General features: G+C 41.8%; 1 protein-coding gene across 1 annotated transcript in view; it reads right to left on the bottom strand.

Moving 5' to 3' along the window:
• LOC144823941 (SITS-binding protein-like) overlaps positions 1-17,373 on the bottom strand; it is a 1,005,701-nt gene that overhangs the window by 543,067 nt on the left and 445,261 nt on the right. Inside the window, exon 3 of the mRNA XM_078682887.1 lies at positions 13-220. Within this exon, the coding sequence (XP_078539013.1) occupies positions 13-220 (208 nt within the window). The remainder of the gene's footprint in view (positions 1-12; positions 221-17,373) is intronic.

Here is a 17,373-nt window from a genome sequence, read left to right on the forward strand (position 1 = left end):
GAAAATGATTACCGTAGTATGTCGATGTTCGGAAGTGTCCTTTGATGGCCTGAGAGGAGATTTCTCATTTCTTGATGCACAGACAGCAAAGAGTGGCTGACACAAACTGTGTACTTAAGAGGTACAACTTCTGATGAGGAAGGGTTTTCCAAACAAATGTTTTTATTTCTATCTAAAGAAATTAACACAGGAACGTTTTCATGAAGCATGACAGACACTCCTATCAAAGAGAGAAACAGATGTTCAGAATAAGAGCTAAAACTGATCTCAGAAAAAAATACAATTTAGTTATCTTTCGATTCTAATACCAATACAAACAGAGCACTTTTTCATTTCTTGGGTGTGATCTCGGATGTCAGAAATATGCATGCAATAAGAAAATTATGTTACTTCTAACTTGTAACATTTATTACAAGTGTGTAATGAGGTCACTGTGCCATGTTCTCTTCAAACCTCTATGTTTGAGTCCTGTGAACCTCCCGCTTCATGACTTCACCCATGAGAGGAGGAAGCCTTTTCAGTGAGCCTTTTCTAAGAACAGATCCGGCACACTTTGAGCCTCATTTATGGGATTTTGGCATAGGGCAGTGCAGCAAGGCATCTAGTTGTGCAGCCCTACGTCAAAGTGAAAGGGCAGGAATGCACCGTATTTATGCAATAAGTTGCATTCCTGTCCTTTCTCTCTGCGATGGCGCAGTTTCAGCAGCCTAGTGCCAACACAGGCAGCTTTGCACCATGGTGTAAAGGTGCCTGTGTTGTCGGCAGGATTGTTTTTGGGCCAGAAGGTGCACAAAAACGATTCCTCTGGAAAAAACAAAGACAAATAAACATATTTCTCCTTGTTCCGCCTCACTTAGGTAGGCATAAAGATTTGGTGCTTCCACAGGTTTACATGACATTTAAATCTGGGGCAGCATCCAATTCTATGGAAGTTGCATGGGAAAACCCATCGCAACACCCATGGAATGCCTCCCGGGTGCAGAGTAAGGCAACGCAGCAATTTGCTCTGTGTTACTTTTCTCATGATTTATGACGCCGCTCAAAGCCATGCAGGGTGGCTCTGCGTGGCTTCATAAATCAGATTGAGAGCCCTGTGCCGCACATGTAGCACTAAACGGGGTGCAAAAGTGACGCAGGGCTCTCATAAATAAGCCCCTATGACCTCCACTCTGCTGTAAATTTCGTTTACGGGGCTGAAGTAATTACCATGTCATAGCTATTGAAGCTAGGAATATATAAAGACTGCTTGCATCACCCCCATAAAGCCATTTACACTTCCACCCCTCGCTACCTAGCAACCAAATTCAAGATATCAGGAGGCACTAGAACTTCATGTAAAGCTAAAATTCAGCGGCTCGAACCTCTAACTTTCAAAAGGGAAAGACTTATGGCGCAATCTGTCTCAGGTAGAGTGGCTAAAATTTGGATCTCGCTGCCCCCAAACCTTCGCACCACGTCCTGTTTCCGGATCTTCAAAATGGACCTTAAAGTCTTCTCTTCCAAAGACATTTTTCTCAATAACACTCTTTGCCAAACACCACACCAGTCTCACATTTAAGGCATTACACTGACTATTTCATGACATCCTCAAGAGGTATAACAACCTCTCTGCTTCAACTGTGCAAGTTTGTAATATGTATTTATGTGTCCCTAAATGCTTTAACTTTTCTAAATATGTGATCTGTAAATACGTAACTCTCACTATGAGTAACTGTAGTAGCTATACATATTGACACCTACTACCTTTTTACTCTAAATTCCTCATATAACGTTCTTTTGCTCTATTGTAAAGCACTCTGACACCTCTGGGTAATGTCTGCACTATATAAAAAAAGGTTCCATGTTTAAATATCAATTTGAAAAATATCGATAAAAAAATATCGATGTAAAAATATTGATTACAAAAATATCGTCTCCCTATACTTAAATAGGTAAGTACAATAATATTGACTCAAAAATATTGATGTAAAAAATATCAACTTTTAAAAATAACAACTTAAAATAAATTAATTAAATAATATTATTATCCCGTTTCGTCCTTGTCACCACTAGATTCAGAGGAGCACCGGAGATTGGGGAGGGGAGAACAGCTACCGGGCGTGGACGGAGGCAGTTGGGAGCGCGGAAGAGGCACGCCAGCACGGACTCCATTGCCCAGGAGTCCGTGCACTTTCGATCTGTGCTGAAGGACCGCCCTCCCTCCACTTGTCTAACTATAAACTGCGACCATTAACCGCTACGCGGAACGCACGCGGGAACGCGCCGGGAGAAGCCCGGGACAAGGGTGGGACAGTCTGTGACAGTCAGTGACAGATAAGGGCAGGGCTGGGCTACCCCCCTAAGTTGTGGATCACTAGAGATTAAGCTGCAAAAAGGTACTGTTACAACCTGGGAAGAGTAACTGTGTATCCGTCCCTGTGGAGCTGCTTACAAAAAGTATTAAACATTACATCTTAACAAGTTAATAGTGGTTCTTTAGGGGATGGGAAAAAGAAAGTCAACCGAAGGGGGTGTTGATCATGCAAACGGGAAAAAAGGAAAGAAGGCTAAAAAGTCATTACATGCAGCATCCAACTGCGTATTGTCCAACATTGAATTGCTTGTTGAAGAATGCGAGGAGATCTTGCAGGGGGCCCCAAAGCCATCGAATGAGAGTTCCATAGACCCCTTGCCAGAGCGTGCACCACAGAAGCGGGGCAAAGTAGTAATCCCGGCAATTTTTTAAAACAAACCCCCGCCCGCTGTTGAAATTCACCCAGCACCAAAAACCCTTCCAGTACCTAATATTACAGATTCCCCAGGTGGGCGCAATATGAACAAGGGGGGGAGAAGGTACTGTTCAAATAATAGAGGTCCATGACAGGGATGGTCTGGAGGCTAGATGCGGTCCAGGGATTGTTTGTTCTAATAGATATGCTGTCTTGGAAGGTGAATTAAGGGAGACGGGTGAGGTTCCAGCAAAGGACCAAGAGTCAACGAGTTGAGCCCAGATAGTATATCAGATTGTTTACATTGTCTGAATTTTAAAGATCTTTTTATAAAGAAAATAGGCTGCCTGGAAGAGGAAATTGTGCAGATAAAGAAATTATTGATGGATCTAGTCAAGCAGGGTGGAAAACAGGCCTCTTGCACTCCCCAATTAGCTGTGCCATCTTTCTTGGCAAATCTCCAAAATAATCGGGCAGCATTAGAAGTAGGCTGTAAAACTTCAATTTTAACTCGACCGGCTTTCCCAAAGGTCCCACAAAAGGGTATGGCTCGCAATACAGTAAGAACCCCCAATACAAGGGTAGTACAACCTAGTGGTTCTAAAGCATCAGAAGGGTTGGTAGCAAAAACAATAACCACACACCCGTTAGGTGGGGGCAAGCAGGGCGGGGCAAATGCAGCTCCAGTTCCTATGCGGGCGTTGTTAAACAGCCAGGCCCATTGGAAAAAAATCACCAGGGGTGGGGAAAGTTGGCCAGTAATGTATTAGAGGGGAAAAAAACAGCAAACGAGGGGGGCAAATGGTCTAATGTCCACACTACACCACACAGTCCTCCAAACACTATCGTCTACCTGACGGGGGTTCCTAAACTTAGTCATAACGCACACGAGAGTAGGGACTCAACCTGTAACAAAGCGATACATTGGCTGTGCCAGGTGAGAGGATGCAGATCAATTATCAGGGAAGATATGATCAAAGTACAAAGACTGTCCCTGGTAAATTCTGTTACAGATTTCATTGAAATACAACTAGGGGATAAGGTATTAGCGGAGAAACTGGTCACCCTTGAATATAGATCATCCCCTCCCACACATTCAAATATACAAATCAGACAGTCGCCTTGGTGGTCAAAAGCTAATGTCCAAAACGAGTCAGATTTAAACACTGTGGACTGACTAGGGAAGGGCTACCAGACAAATGAGCCGATAGATATAACCAAAGCCCCAAGGTTAAACCACAAGAGCAAGCTTATTGTAAGTACTGCTGAGAGGGAAGTGGAATTCCCTTTTGGATACGAGTACGGTTGTAGGAGGGATGAACTAACTAGCAACGGGTGAAATATCCCTAGTATAGCAGATAAGGGATCATTGCCCTATGTAACAGCTAAGGGAACAGCTTCAGCTTCTAATACCATCAATCTTCTTTCATGGAACATAGCAGGGTTGCAAAAAAAAAATGTCCATTCCAGAATGGAACGACTTTATTGATACATTTAATATCTGCATGTTCCAAGAAACATGGAGCATGATCCCACTCCATAAAAATGGGTATGCTACTTATTTTATCCCAGCAATTACGGCAGGGAGAGGACGACCATCAGGTGGCCTACATATATGGATTAGTGTGGCACTAAATTGGGCTGTCACTGTCCATAATTTACACAACAACAATAGGAGAGGTAGGGAAAATCAAAGACACTCTCTCGATCCCCGGTTAGATGCAAATAAACAAAAACAGAGAGGTCAGATCAATTTCTGAAAACCACAAAAACGGAGTCAGATAAAGTTCACACACCCACTTTGGGTGGGAAAGAAAGCCCTCACACACCGACCTAGTCAGTGTCATGCTTCATCATCGGGCCCCACCAAAGAGGCCGAGTGCCTCTTTGGTGTGCTACGACGCCAGAAAGACTGCAGAGCTGGTTGTGTGAGAAGGGCGTGCTGTGAGGAAATAATTATAAAAGTGCCTAAAAAGGTATCAAAAAGTACATTTTAATAAGTGATCCCTAAGGCACAGAACACAGAGTATTATGTGTCTGAATTTTGCTGCCAAGGTATTAGGATTGGTAAAATTCAGAAATACTTATATTAGTTATATCAGTCAACATGTTTCTGCCATATGGGTGGTTTAAATTAACAAGGCATTCGTCAGGACTAAACCCCGGCGGTATGGACTCTCTAATCGTCCACCCTGACCTGGGGACGTGAAAGTGAAAATTAAAAAAGGTGAAAAAGTGCTTAAAAGAAGAGCGGGTTGCTCATTCAAAAATACTCCCAATTGTGGAGTGTATCAGCACCTGTAACGTGAAAGACATAGACAAACAGAAGACAAAACATACATCTTATTAATTTCATCCTTACTGTTTGAACACAGTGCTCCATGAGAGTGGTTTTTCCCAAAGTAAACTCTAATTTTTAACACCATCCAACTAGCCCTGAGGGGATGATATCGAATAACTCTGGGAGGTGAAGTGCTAAAGGTATCTATTAAAAGAATAAATGTGGAAAGGGTTAAAAACACGATAAGTGTACTCCTTATGAAGGGATCAATGGACCAAAGGGTCTGTGACCCATCAAGGTGGTATCTCTAGCTAATATCTCACTTTAAAACAGGGCGCTACTTGCACCATGGGTCTCAGGAGGGGGGTTAGAGCGAACCTGGCACATCCTGTAAGGAAAAGAGGCATGGTTTGAAATACCATGAACACGAGTGAACACTTAGCTTGTTAATGAAGGATTTCAGCGATCTTCACAGCGCGGTATACTCACGCCCTCAGCGCTCTCAACCCGCTGAAAACCTAGCTGCTCCCTCGATACCGGACCCCGAAGATGAAAAACGGGGCCGGTAGCTCAGTGTTTAAAGGTTTCTTCGCCGCGCGTCCTGCTCCTCCGGGGGGGCGTGTCCCGCCAGGCCGAGGCTAGGAACACGCCCGCCCCAACTACGGAGGCGCGGCCGGAATCCAGGACGAGGCTTGAATATCATGACCAATCGGCTCAGCTTGTGTGCCGGTAGGGCGTGGTGGAATGCCGAATAGGTCATTGTACATTAAATGTGCATCGGTGTCTGAAATTATTTCTAGATAGCCCGTGATCCAAGTGAGGTGATGAGTGCCAGTGCACATGGTATTTACTCGAAATTTGGGTAATTCCAAGTTCAAAGGAAGGGGATACTTCAGTTAAAATAGACACCATGGGAAATATATGCACAGAGTCAAATGAAATAATTTCTAGATGGCCCGTGAACACACATTATACATGTCACAGGGGGGGCTGGGGAGCCAATCTGGATTTGGTAATGGTTAATTCAAATTGCAGGGGAAGAGGGATACTTCAGTTGAAGTAGTTACTGTGGGAAACATATGTTCAGAATCACATGGGTTATGGTCAAGTTGCTATAAGAGAATATGAATGCACCAAAATTATTAGGTCCTCAAATGGGTACAAAGGGGTGTGAGAGAAGCTCAAGATAGTACTGTATTACACGGGATGTCATCGTTCAGGCCGTTAGTATTGGTGCCCAAGCGATACACCCAGCGTTGCTCCTTTTCAAAGAGTCTGCTGGTTATGTTGGTAGTGCCACTTACCACTTCAATTATTGTCCATCTCATGTCATTTGGAGTATGGTTACTGTCCAAAAAATGACTGGGAGAAACCCCTCTTCTCTTTTAAAAAAGGACGGAGCCTTAGAGATGCCTTGGTGCACACTCGCCCCAAGGAAAAGCCACCTCATGTCACACCCACTATCACCGCTGCATGGGGTATGCTGAGAGTCATCGGGCACTACCCGTGCTCAGACTGCAGTGTTTGCCACCTAACTAAAGCAACTAAAACACTGTCGCTTGAAGCAGGAAAGGTTTGGACACAGAGAGAACACACTAATTGTAATACAATGAATGTCGTCTACCTGATTACCTGTCCCTGCCAGCTTCGTTATGTTGGCATGACCACACGTAAGATTAAACAACGTATCTGCGAACATCGGAGCAATGTTAGATGCAAAAAAGTGACTACCAAACTGAGCCGTCATTTTTTGGACAGTAACCATACTCCAAATGACATGAGATGGACAATAATTGAAGTGGTAAGTGGCACTACCAACATAACCAGCAGACTCTTTGAAAAGGAGCAACGCTGGGTGTATCGCTTGGGCACCAATACTAACGGCCTGAACGATGACATCCCGTGGAATACAGTACTATCTTGAGCTTCTCTCACACCCCTTTGTACCCATTTGAGGACCTAATAATTTTGGTGCATTCATATTCTCTTATAGCAACTTGACCATAACCCATGTGATTCTGAAAATATGTGTCCCACAGTAACTACTTCAACTGAAGTATCCCTCTTCCCCTGCAATTTGAATTAACCATTACCAAATCCAGATTGGCTCCCCAGCCCCCCCTGTGACATGTATAATGTGTGTTCACAGGCCATCTAGAAATTATTTCATTTCACTCTGTGCATATATTTCCCATGGTGTCTATTTTAACTGAAGTATCCCCTTCCTTTGAACTTGGAATTACCCAAATTTCGAGATTCCCCTGTGAGTAGTAAATACCATGTGCACTGGCACTCATCACCTCACTTGGATCACGGGCTATCTAGAAATAATTTCAGACACCGATGCACATTTAATGTACAATGACCTATTCGGCATTCCACCACGCCCTACCGGCACACAAGCTGAGCCGATTGGTCATGATATTCAAGCCTCGTCATGGATTCCGGCCGCGCCTCCGTAGTTGGGGCGGGCGTGTTCCTAGCCTCGGCCTGGCGGGACACGCCCACCCGGAAGAGCAGGACGCGCGGCGAAGAAACCTTTAAACACTGAGCTACCAGCCCCGTTTTTCATCTTCGGGGTCCGGTATCGAGGGAGCAGCTAGGTTTTCAGCGGGTTGAGAGAGCTGAGGGCGTGAGTATACCGCGCTGTGAAGATCGCTGAAATCCTTCATTAACAAGCTAAGTGTTCACTCGTGTTCATGGTATTTCAAACCATGCCTCTTTTCCTTACAGGATGTGCCAGGTTCGCTCTAACCCCCCTCCTGAGACCCATGGTGCAAGTAGCGCCCTGTTTTAAAGTGAGATATTAGCTAGAGATACCACCTTGATGGGTCACAGACCCTTTGGTCCATTGATCCCTTCATAAGGAGTACACTTATCGTGTTTTTAACCCTTTCCACATTTATTCTTTTAATAGATACCTTTAGCACTTCACCTCCCAGAGTTATTCGATATCATCCCCTCAGGGCTAGTTGGATGGTGTTAAAAATTAGAGTTTACTTTGGGAAAAACCACTCTCATGGAGCACTGTGTTCAAACAGTAAGGATGAAATTAATAAGATGTATGTTTTGTCTTCTGTTTGTCTATGTCTTTCACGTTACAGGTGCTGATACACTCCACAATTGGGAGTATTTTTGAATGAGCAACCCGCTCTTCTTTTAAGCACGTTTTTCACCTTTTTTAATTTTCACTTTCACGTCCCCAGGTCAGGGTGGACGATTAGAGAGTCCATACCGCCGGGGTTTAGTCCTGATGAATGCCTTGGTAAATTTAAACCACCCATATGGCAGAAACATGTTGACTGATATAACTAATATAAGTATTTCTGAATTTTACCAATCCTAATACCTTGGCAGCAAAATTCAGACACATAATACTCTGTGTTCTGTGCCTTAGGGATCACTTATTAAAATTTACTTTTTGATACCTGTTTTAGGCACTTTTATAATTATTTCCTCACAGCACGCCCTTCTCACACAACCAGCTCCGCAGTCTTTCTGGCGTCGTAGCACACCAAAGAGGCACTCGGCCTCTTTGGTGGGGCCCGATGATGAAGCATGACACTGACTAGGTCGGTGTGTGAGGGCTTTCTTTCCCACCCAAAGTGGGTGTGTGAACTTTATTTGACTCCGTTTTTGTGGTTTTCAGAAATTGATCTGACCTCTCTGTTTTTGTTTATTTACTGTCCATAATTTACCTTCAAATGATATATTATATATATCCCTCAAGGGCCCGAATAGGGGAAATTTACTGGAATTGTTCTGTGTATATGCTAGAGGCTCCCAGGGTGGTCAATCCCCACCCATAATAGCATTACTAGATGCGACACTAGCGGATATTTTCCCAAGGTCCAAAGTGATAGTAGGGGGTGACTTCAATTGCACTTATGAACCCTTAGCTGATGAGGAGGTGCTTGGGCTTAGTGCAGATGATTGGAGGCAGTCCATTCCCCCTCTAAATGTAAAACCTATTAAGAAATGGTCAGCTAGAGCAATACAAATGAATGCTCTAACATTAGAACATAATTTAAGGGCTCTCAATGGGAGGACTGTTTCAGATCCTAATGGGGCAATGACATACAATAGAAAGGGTTGCCCGTCACGCATAGATTATATCTTACTGGACACCCAATCATGGGGCAGCCTAGTGGATATGGAGGTTAGGCAATTACAGGATAGTGACCACAACCCACTCTGCATGAGTATCAACTGGGGGAGTGAGATTGAAATAAGGAGAGGTCCTGTAATGATTGCTAAAGAAGTAATCCCCACAAATTGCTACCGGAAGTTAAAATGGAGTAGGGTAAGTTGTAAAGAGGAAAAATTAACTAGTATTAAAGAACTGATGCAAGCAGAGACTAGAGATCTAGAATCCGGCAGGCTGGTACAGCCTAACTCCTCAGATTGTAAACTGACTGATTCCTATAAGAATCTAATAGATAAAATTGGTGTGTTTTTTACTATGGGGGATAGCAGGGGACCTACCAATTCAAATCAAAAACCCTCGATTGGTACTCCTTGGTATACGGCTGAATGCAGGGAAAAGAGGAAGGCAATAACAACTTCCATTAAAAGAAAGGACCCGATAGCAGTAAGACTAGCCAGGAAGGAGTACAGTAGGAGTATCAAAGTAGCTAAGAGGGACTGGGAGGAGGAGCACTGGCAGCAACTTAAGTTTGCTGCCAATGCAAAAGACTCAACTCTGTTCTGGAACCTGGTCAATAAACTGGATAGAAGAAGGGTGGAGCCAATACAAAATCATATAACGGAACAACAGTGGCACTCCCACTTTTTAAAATTGTATTGTGGGACAGAAGATCTGGGGCAAATAACAGGGGCTTATAATGAATTCAGTATGGAGATCCAAACGCAGATAGAAGCCTTTGCTCCCCGGGAAGTGCAGGATGCTATTACAAATATAATACCCGGCAAGGTGGCAGGCCCGGATGGGCTGCCGGGCGATTTACTTCTGCACGACCCAAAGCTATGGTCCGACCTCATTGCTCGCATAATGAATTTAATCATGTACGGACAGCCTGTCCCCGAATCATGGAAAGGCGCAGAGGTTGTAACCATATATAAAAAAGGTGATAGGGAGGACCCTGCCAACTACAGACCTATAAGCTTAATTGATACAATTCAGAAGGTAGTTGGCAGGGTCATTGTTAATAGAATAGGGACATGGCTTAACGAAGATAATATTCTGACCCACTTTCAGGCGGGTTTCAGGCAAAATGTGGGCATGATGGACCAGGTTTTCAGGTTCTGTGCAGTATACTGGAAATCTGTGTCCGTCGCAAAGGGTAGCCTATATTTGGCCTTTATAGATTTAAAAACAGCGTTCGATGTATTCCCCCGTGACAAGCTCTGGAAGGTTTTGTTGGACATGGGGTTCCCGTGCCACCTTTTGCAGTTTGTTGTTAAGCTCCATGAAGACAATTATGCCAGAATCCGGTGGGGTAGACAAGGCCAGCTAACAGGGAGGCTGCCAGTCAACAGAGGGGTTCACCAGGGCTGTGTGATGGCTCCGACATTGTTCTCCCTCTTTATCAATGGGGTGGTAGACCATTTGAGGGAGGACCCTGCGGATGCTCCAGTCCTGGCTGGGGAGAAAACACCTACCCTCCTCTTTGCAGACGACACCCTCCTGATGTCCAAAACCCCATCGGGTTTACAGAAACTGCTTGATCGCTTTAGATTGTTTTGCGATGAGCGAGGGCTAACTGTCAACACCACCAAAACAAAGCTGATGGTGTTATCCTCCAAAAAAAAGGCTAGAACAGTTCATCTCACTTTAAATGGGGCTGCGCTAGAGGTGGTGGAAGAATTTGACTACTTGGGAGTCAGGCTGAGTAATAACATGAAATGGGACTCCCACGTAGCAAAATCTCAAAAGGGTTTCCGGAGTCATCCTGAGGAATCAGTGCTTGTCTATTAGCAGGCCAATAGCCCCGGCCCTCGCAGTTTATGAAGGAAAGGCGCTAGCTTCGGCGGTTTATGGCTCCGAAATTGTGGGGTGGAGAGAACACGATGGACCTGTTAAGAGCTGAGAATAAGTTTGTGAGAGACTTAGTATTGCTCCCCTACTCGACCCCTCTGAAACCCCTCTTTAACGACATGGGCAAACGATCAATTGCGGATATAGTACGCCTCCGCCCTTTGCTGTTCTGGGTGCGCCTGAGAAGGACACCAGAATTGGCAAAATATGCCATTGTGTTGCACGAGCTGATTAACCTGAATGTCTCAAAAAAGATAAAGTGGCTCAATAAATTGAGGCAGTTGGTGGTGAATTTAGGCATGGCCGAATTTTGGGTTTCCCAGTCCCCACCACATAAACAAATTGCCCAAAAAATGTATTGGGAGTGGGTGGAGGCTGAGGATCTAAAAAGCACAAAGTGGGGGCCTTTGACTAACCAATTCCTGGAACATAAGCCAACTAGGAAGTTAGAGCCCTTTCTGGATTACATTCAAATTCCAAGAGATAGATCCCTCTTCTTGAAGATGAGATATGGTATAATCCCCCTTAAAAAGTTTATAGAGGGGTGGAAAGGAGCAAGGGATCACGATGTTACCTGCCCAGGCTGCCCATGTACGAAAGAATCTCTACCTCACTTTTTGTTTGCTTGTAGGGCTTACAAGCACCCTAGAGCAAGATGGCTAAAACCTCTGTGTAGGGAGACTTCAGGACTGCATTGCGTATCCTTCTAACTGATACAACATCCTTGTATATTGTTCGTGGGGTTGCAAAGTATCTTGCTAGCACTTGGTTCATACGGACTAGGCTGTTAGGTAATAGTAAAAATTAAACTCCCACTATATCCAGATATACAAATATTATTGAGAATGCACTTTAGTCCTCTGTAATTATTCTTTTAATTGTATATAGATTTTAACTTTTTTAAGATGAAATGGATGTAATACTTTTGTACATTGGTTTTATGTTAAGTAATGTTTGTACTTTTATGATATGAATATATCGAATAAAGTATTACAACAATATTATTAACAAAATAAATTAAATGTAATATATATTTTAACTAATTATAACTAATAAACCTAATTTAATAAACATAAACACATAAAATGTGTACATATACATATATTTAATTAAATACATTTTATTAAGTATTATCTTTATTTAATTTATAACCTTTTTAAATTATATAAAAATAAAATAAACACATATATAAATAATTTTAAATAAAATATTCTATATTAAATTAACACATTAAACTATTTAAAAAATAATACATACATTTAATAACAAAATAAAATCATTAGTGGTTAAAACGTTGGATATCGAAGGGGTAAAATTTACTATTCCTACTCCAGTAGTGCAACAGTAGGGAAAGCGCTGGATAAAGGAGGGGTAAAAGTTACTATTCCCACTCCAATAAGTGCAACAGTAGGGAAAGCATTGGAAAGCGTAGGGGTACAAATTACTATTCCCACTCCAGTGAGTGCAACAGTAGGGAAAGTGTTGGATAGCAAAGAGGTAAAAATTACCATTCCCACTCCAGTGAGTGCAACAGTAGGGAAAGCGCTGGATCCCAAAACAATAAAAAACAAAACCATCAACATTTTTATTACATTTAATTTCCAATATTAACATCATTAATATATAGATTTAAATATATTATTAACAAATATAACAAAAAAAATTAATTACACATTATTTAACACTATAATACCCACAACACACACCTACAATTAATTACACAATTAAATTTAAGAATTACTAATTAATGAACATTAATGTATTATGTATGTATTAATTAATCAATAAAAAATTACTTACCACTTTTCAAACCATATACACTTATAAACACCACAACACACACCTTAAATTAATTACACTATTACAATTAATAATTACTAATTCATTAATGGTAATTAATTTAAATATGTGTAATAATTAATCAATAAAAAGTAATTACTTATCACCTTTCACACCATTTACACATATAAACACCACAGCACACACCTAAAATTAATTACACTATTACAATTAATAATTACTAATTCATTAATGGTAATTAATTAAACAATATTTAATAATTAATCAATAAAACATGAATTACTTACCATCCTTCACACAATTTACACATATGAACACCACAACACACACCTAAAATTAATTAAACAATTAACTTAATTAATCAATAATTAACTAATTGAAACGAATTAACAACTAATTATTAAACTAATATTAATTATTCAAATAACACAATTATTCAATACATTTATATAATTACATTACTTCTCACCCTATTCCCCTATAAACCTACAACCCGCTACGGAACTAAAAACACAAAATTCTACTTTTAGAAAACAAAATTAACTACTATAAATTATTATTTAAATCTATATAATTAAATTACTTGCTACCCTATTCCCCTATACACCCACAACCCGCTACAGAATGTAAAACGCAGAATTAAACTTAAAATACATTAATAAGTAGTAAAACTCTAAAACATATAATAATACATAAAAGTATTAATAAGTTGAAATTTTTGTTAACTATATTTATTACGATATTTTTGTAATCGATATTACTTACCTGTCAGTCGATATTCTTGTCAACTATATTTTTGTTGTCGATATTTCATCGCCACAATATTTTTGCGGTGATATTTCTGTTCCACGATATTTCTTTGTCGATATTCCTACTCTGCACCATAAAAAAGCATATATAAATAAATAAATACATGTGGAGGATACTGTCCCTTGCCACCTGCCCCTATGGCAGCCTCTTAGTTATAGCGGATGCTATGTGGTGAAGCTTGGCAGTCATCAACCAAGCTGCTCCCACATCTGCCTTTCATTGAGGCCAGTAGTAAAGTTGCACCTATTTTTGTGACCTGCAGATGAGCTGAAACCTCTGCCACCTGTTCTACAAATAGTTTCTTAATCAGAACCAAGGGAGCACGTAAATGTGTCCGGCAGGTGCTTGCTGGGTCATAGTGAATTTAGGCAGAACTGAAAGTAGAAACATTATGGGAGGGATATACTGCTCTTAATTTGACCCATGTCAAGCATGAGCAGTCTATTTGTGGCTTTTTCCTGATGCAAATAAAAAACACAATCACAGACAAATGGATGAAGTGTAGATGAAAACCCCTATAAGTAACTATGTTATACACATAATTTTAGTAAAATCAAATGGTATTGGCTAACATAGATACAAAAAAGCCAATGGTTCTGCCATTGGCTGTCCACCTCTTTTCTTCAAGAAACAAAGAAAGAAAAAAAGAAACAAGGAACAAAAAGACAGGCACGCAAAAGAAAGAAAGAAGGCAAGAAAGGAAGATAGATAGATAGCATGAAAGAAAGAATTAAAAAGAATAGAAAGAGGGAAATAATAAAGAAAAGAAAGAAAGCAAGAAGGATGGAAAGAAAGAAGAACTTAAGGAAGAATGAAAGACAGCAACAACAGAAAAGAAGAAGGCAAGCAAATTAGAAGGAAAGTAATAAGGAAAGCAAGCAAGAAAGAAAGAAAAAGCAAAGAAGCAATGCAAAAAAAGAGGCAAATAAATAAAGAAGGCAAGAAAGAAAGAAAGCAATCCAGAAGGAAAACAAGAACAGAGATTGTGTTGTGTAGTTCATAGGAATCCCTAGTACCTGCTTGTTTTGGATGACCTAAACTGAGGGCTTGGTGTCCCAACCGCCTTCGGTCACCCGCACAGAACAGCTAGCTCTATAGTGCCACTACCACCCCCCTGTATCTTACATTAGTGTAGGTAGTTTCTGGAAACCACTGAACATGACAACCCTGATTCCTCAAGGATCGTGGAAAACAGTACAGTACTTTTTGCTCAGGCACTTGGTGTGCTTACTCTCAGAAAATACACAGGTTGTTGATTAGGGACGTTTCAACAAGTATTTATTGGTCTAGCGACAATCTGGTGTAAAACATATGTGCTGCAACAATCAGGAAACAGAAGCATACAAAAGAGATTGCAAGTACCAATATAGTAAATAGCAGATACATTTCTACCATAGTGTTGATAAGATGAACATAAGCAGTTCAGATAAAAACAGTAGCACTTGTCAATTCCTAAAATGCGCGCCCTAAGTAATTTGCCTAATTGTTCCTACCTAGATCTGTATGTGCAGCATGTATATGCATATGTAGCCAAGAAACCCCCAGGGAAGAACCAGACCACATGATGGTTTAGAATGAAGGACCCCATCTCTGCTTCGAGGATGACACCCCGCAAGGGATGTCAAACCACTGCGTGTCTAAGATTCAGCATGCAGGACCATGTGGTCACTCCAGGGTTTCTTCTAGAATCAATATGTTTTTAAAACAACCATAAATGTTTTGGAAACAATCATGAATGTTTTTCAAAACAAATGCGATCATGCACAGCTGGCTGTTAGCCAAGGATGAACAAAGTGGTGACCCTTATACAGAATATTTATACCATACCTGTGGACCTGTTTATGTACGTCAGGTACAGGAATTATGATAGAGTACAGAGACCCTGGTGTCGAAGAGACAGGAGCAAGCTACTCGGTAAAAGGTCACCTGTTTAGAATCGTTATTGTTGTGTGGATGGGACAATGTATGTAAAATGGGGTATACCCAACAGGACTATTCTAAAGAACATGACAATGGAAGGAAAGAAGAAACAGAGGGGTCCATTAGGATGGTGGACGGACTTTGTGCGTCCGCCATCCATAGCAATTATGATGCGCCCACCACAGTGGCGGGCGCATCCAGCATTTTTAACATTGTGGCGGGCGGTGCTCTCAGCACCACCCGCCGCAATGCTAAAAAGGCACGTTGTACATTTCAATGCACAACATGACAGGCACCACGCAGTGCCTGTCATGTTGTACATTGAAATACTGGGGGGTAACATAGGTACACCCCATGTGCACCCCCCAAACTCCCCCTTCACCCTGGGGGCCCGCAACGGGCCCCCAAAGCAAAGACCGTATGCCTTTCCGTGACGGCATTGCCGCCACTGAAAGGCATACCCCGAAGCCCATCCTAATATGGCTGGCGGTGTCTGATAGACACCGCCATCATATTAGACCTTGTCCGCCACGGTCGCAAGGCGACCACAGCGGAAAAGCGGTGGACAGTCTTCCGTCTGCCGCGGTCCCCCCCGCCATTGTAATATGGCGGGGGTAAATTGCTGGCGGACAGTGACGGATGGTGGACGGATCGCCACCGCCTGCATGGCGGTGGCGATCCGCCGCCATCCTAATCGCCCCCTATATTTTTAAAATGTGTTGCAAGTGCTGCAAATTAAACACAATAAAGGTTGGTTTTCTTCCATGGGAATAGTTTATTAATGGACTATTGGTTAAACTGAATCCAGAATAAACATGTTCTGCAGGATTGTCCGTTTATGAAATCACATGTATAATATTAAAGCTATCGAACAGTTTCAAATGGGTGCAATCTGTTATGCTGCGATGTCAAATAAACATAGGGCACTCCAAAAGGAGTTTATAACAGCATTGACAGGACACAGGAACTGATTTAGCGTGGAATGTAGCCTGCTCAAAACTGCTAAAAAGCGTCCTGCGTTCACCTCCGGTTCTAAAAATAAGGTAACACTAAAGTGAATATCAAGGAAAAACTAAAACACTGGCACTGAAGGGAACTATGCAGAAGTACTCAATGTGAGAGAGCACATTGCAGTCCCTCAAAGTGAAGTTATCCAGTGGCTGAAGTAGGCTGACCCATGGCCCCATGTTTTATGCTGTAGTGGGCAGAAGCAAAATGTGATACACAACAGACCAATGGATGAAGAGAGATGACTGAAAGCCCCTTTAAATAAATATATTAAACATGTTATTTTTTTTAAATCAAAAGGTCTTGGCTAATGACAGGTCTAATCAGGATAAATTGCACCACTCGATTTTTAGGATTCAGATCTGTTTTATACATTTTTAGAAATAAGCAATACAAAACTGCCCACCTACATCCATTGGCTGGTAGTGACTTGTGCACTAAGCATCATGAGCATATATCGTGGAGAAATCAAGTAGAGGAATAAAGTATGAAAGAGATAAGAGGGTCAGAGCAGGAAGGAGGATACGTTCGGGTGTGCTCTGATGTTAAGACCTGTGGAGGTGAACTCAGACAATTTTGTGGTCGTCAGGTACAGTTGTGGGAGTTAAGCACAATATTCGTAAGTATTGGGGCAGGACAATTCACTAAATTCATCAGCTAAATGTTTGAGGCAGGGTTGCCACATCTTGTAGAATATGGGGAGGTGGTGCATAGCCACTGCCGTCAGTTTTTACATCCCTACTATAGCCAGTCCAAGAGGAGCTGCTTAGCTGCTCCAAATGCTAGGGTAATGGCTCTGCTTCTAGTGGACCATAACGAATAAGTGAGGGGGTTTGGGAGACCCAAAA

This window comes from Lissotriton helveticus, chromosome 3_1 (genome assembly GCF_964261635.1).
Source record: "Lissotriton helveticus chromosome 3_1, aLisHel1.1, whole genome shotgun sequence".
Lineage (NCBI taxonomy): Eukaryota > Metazoa > Chordata > Amphibia > Caudata > Salamandridae > Lissotriton > Lissotriton helveticus.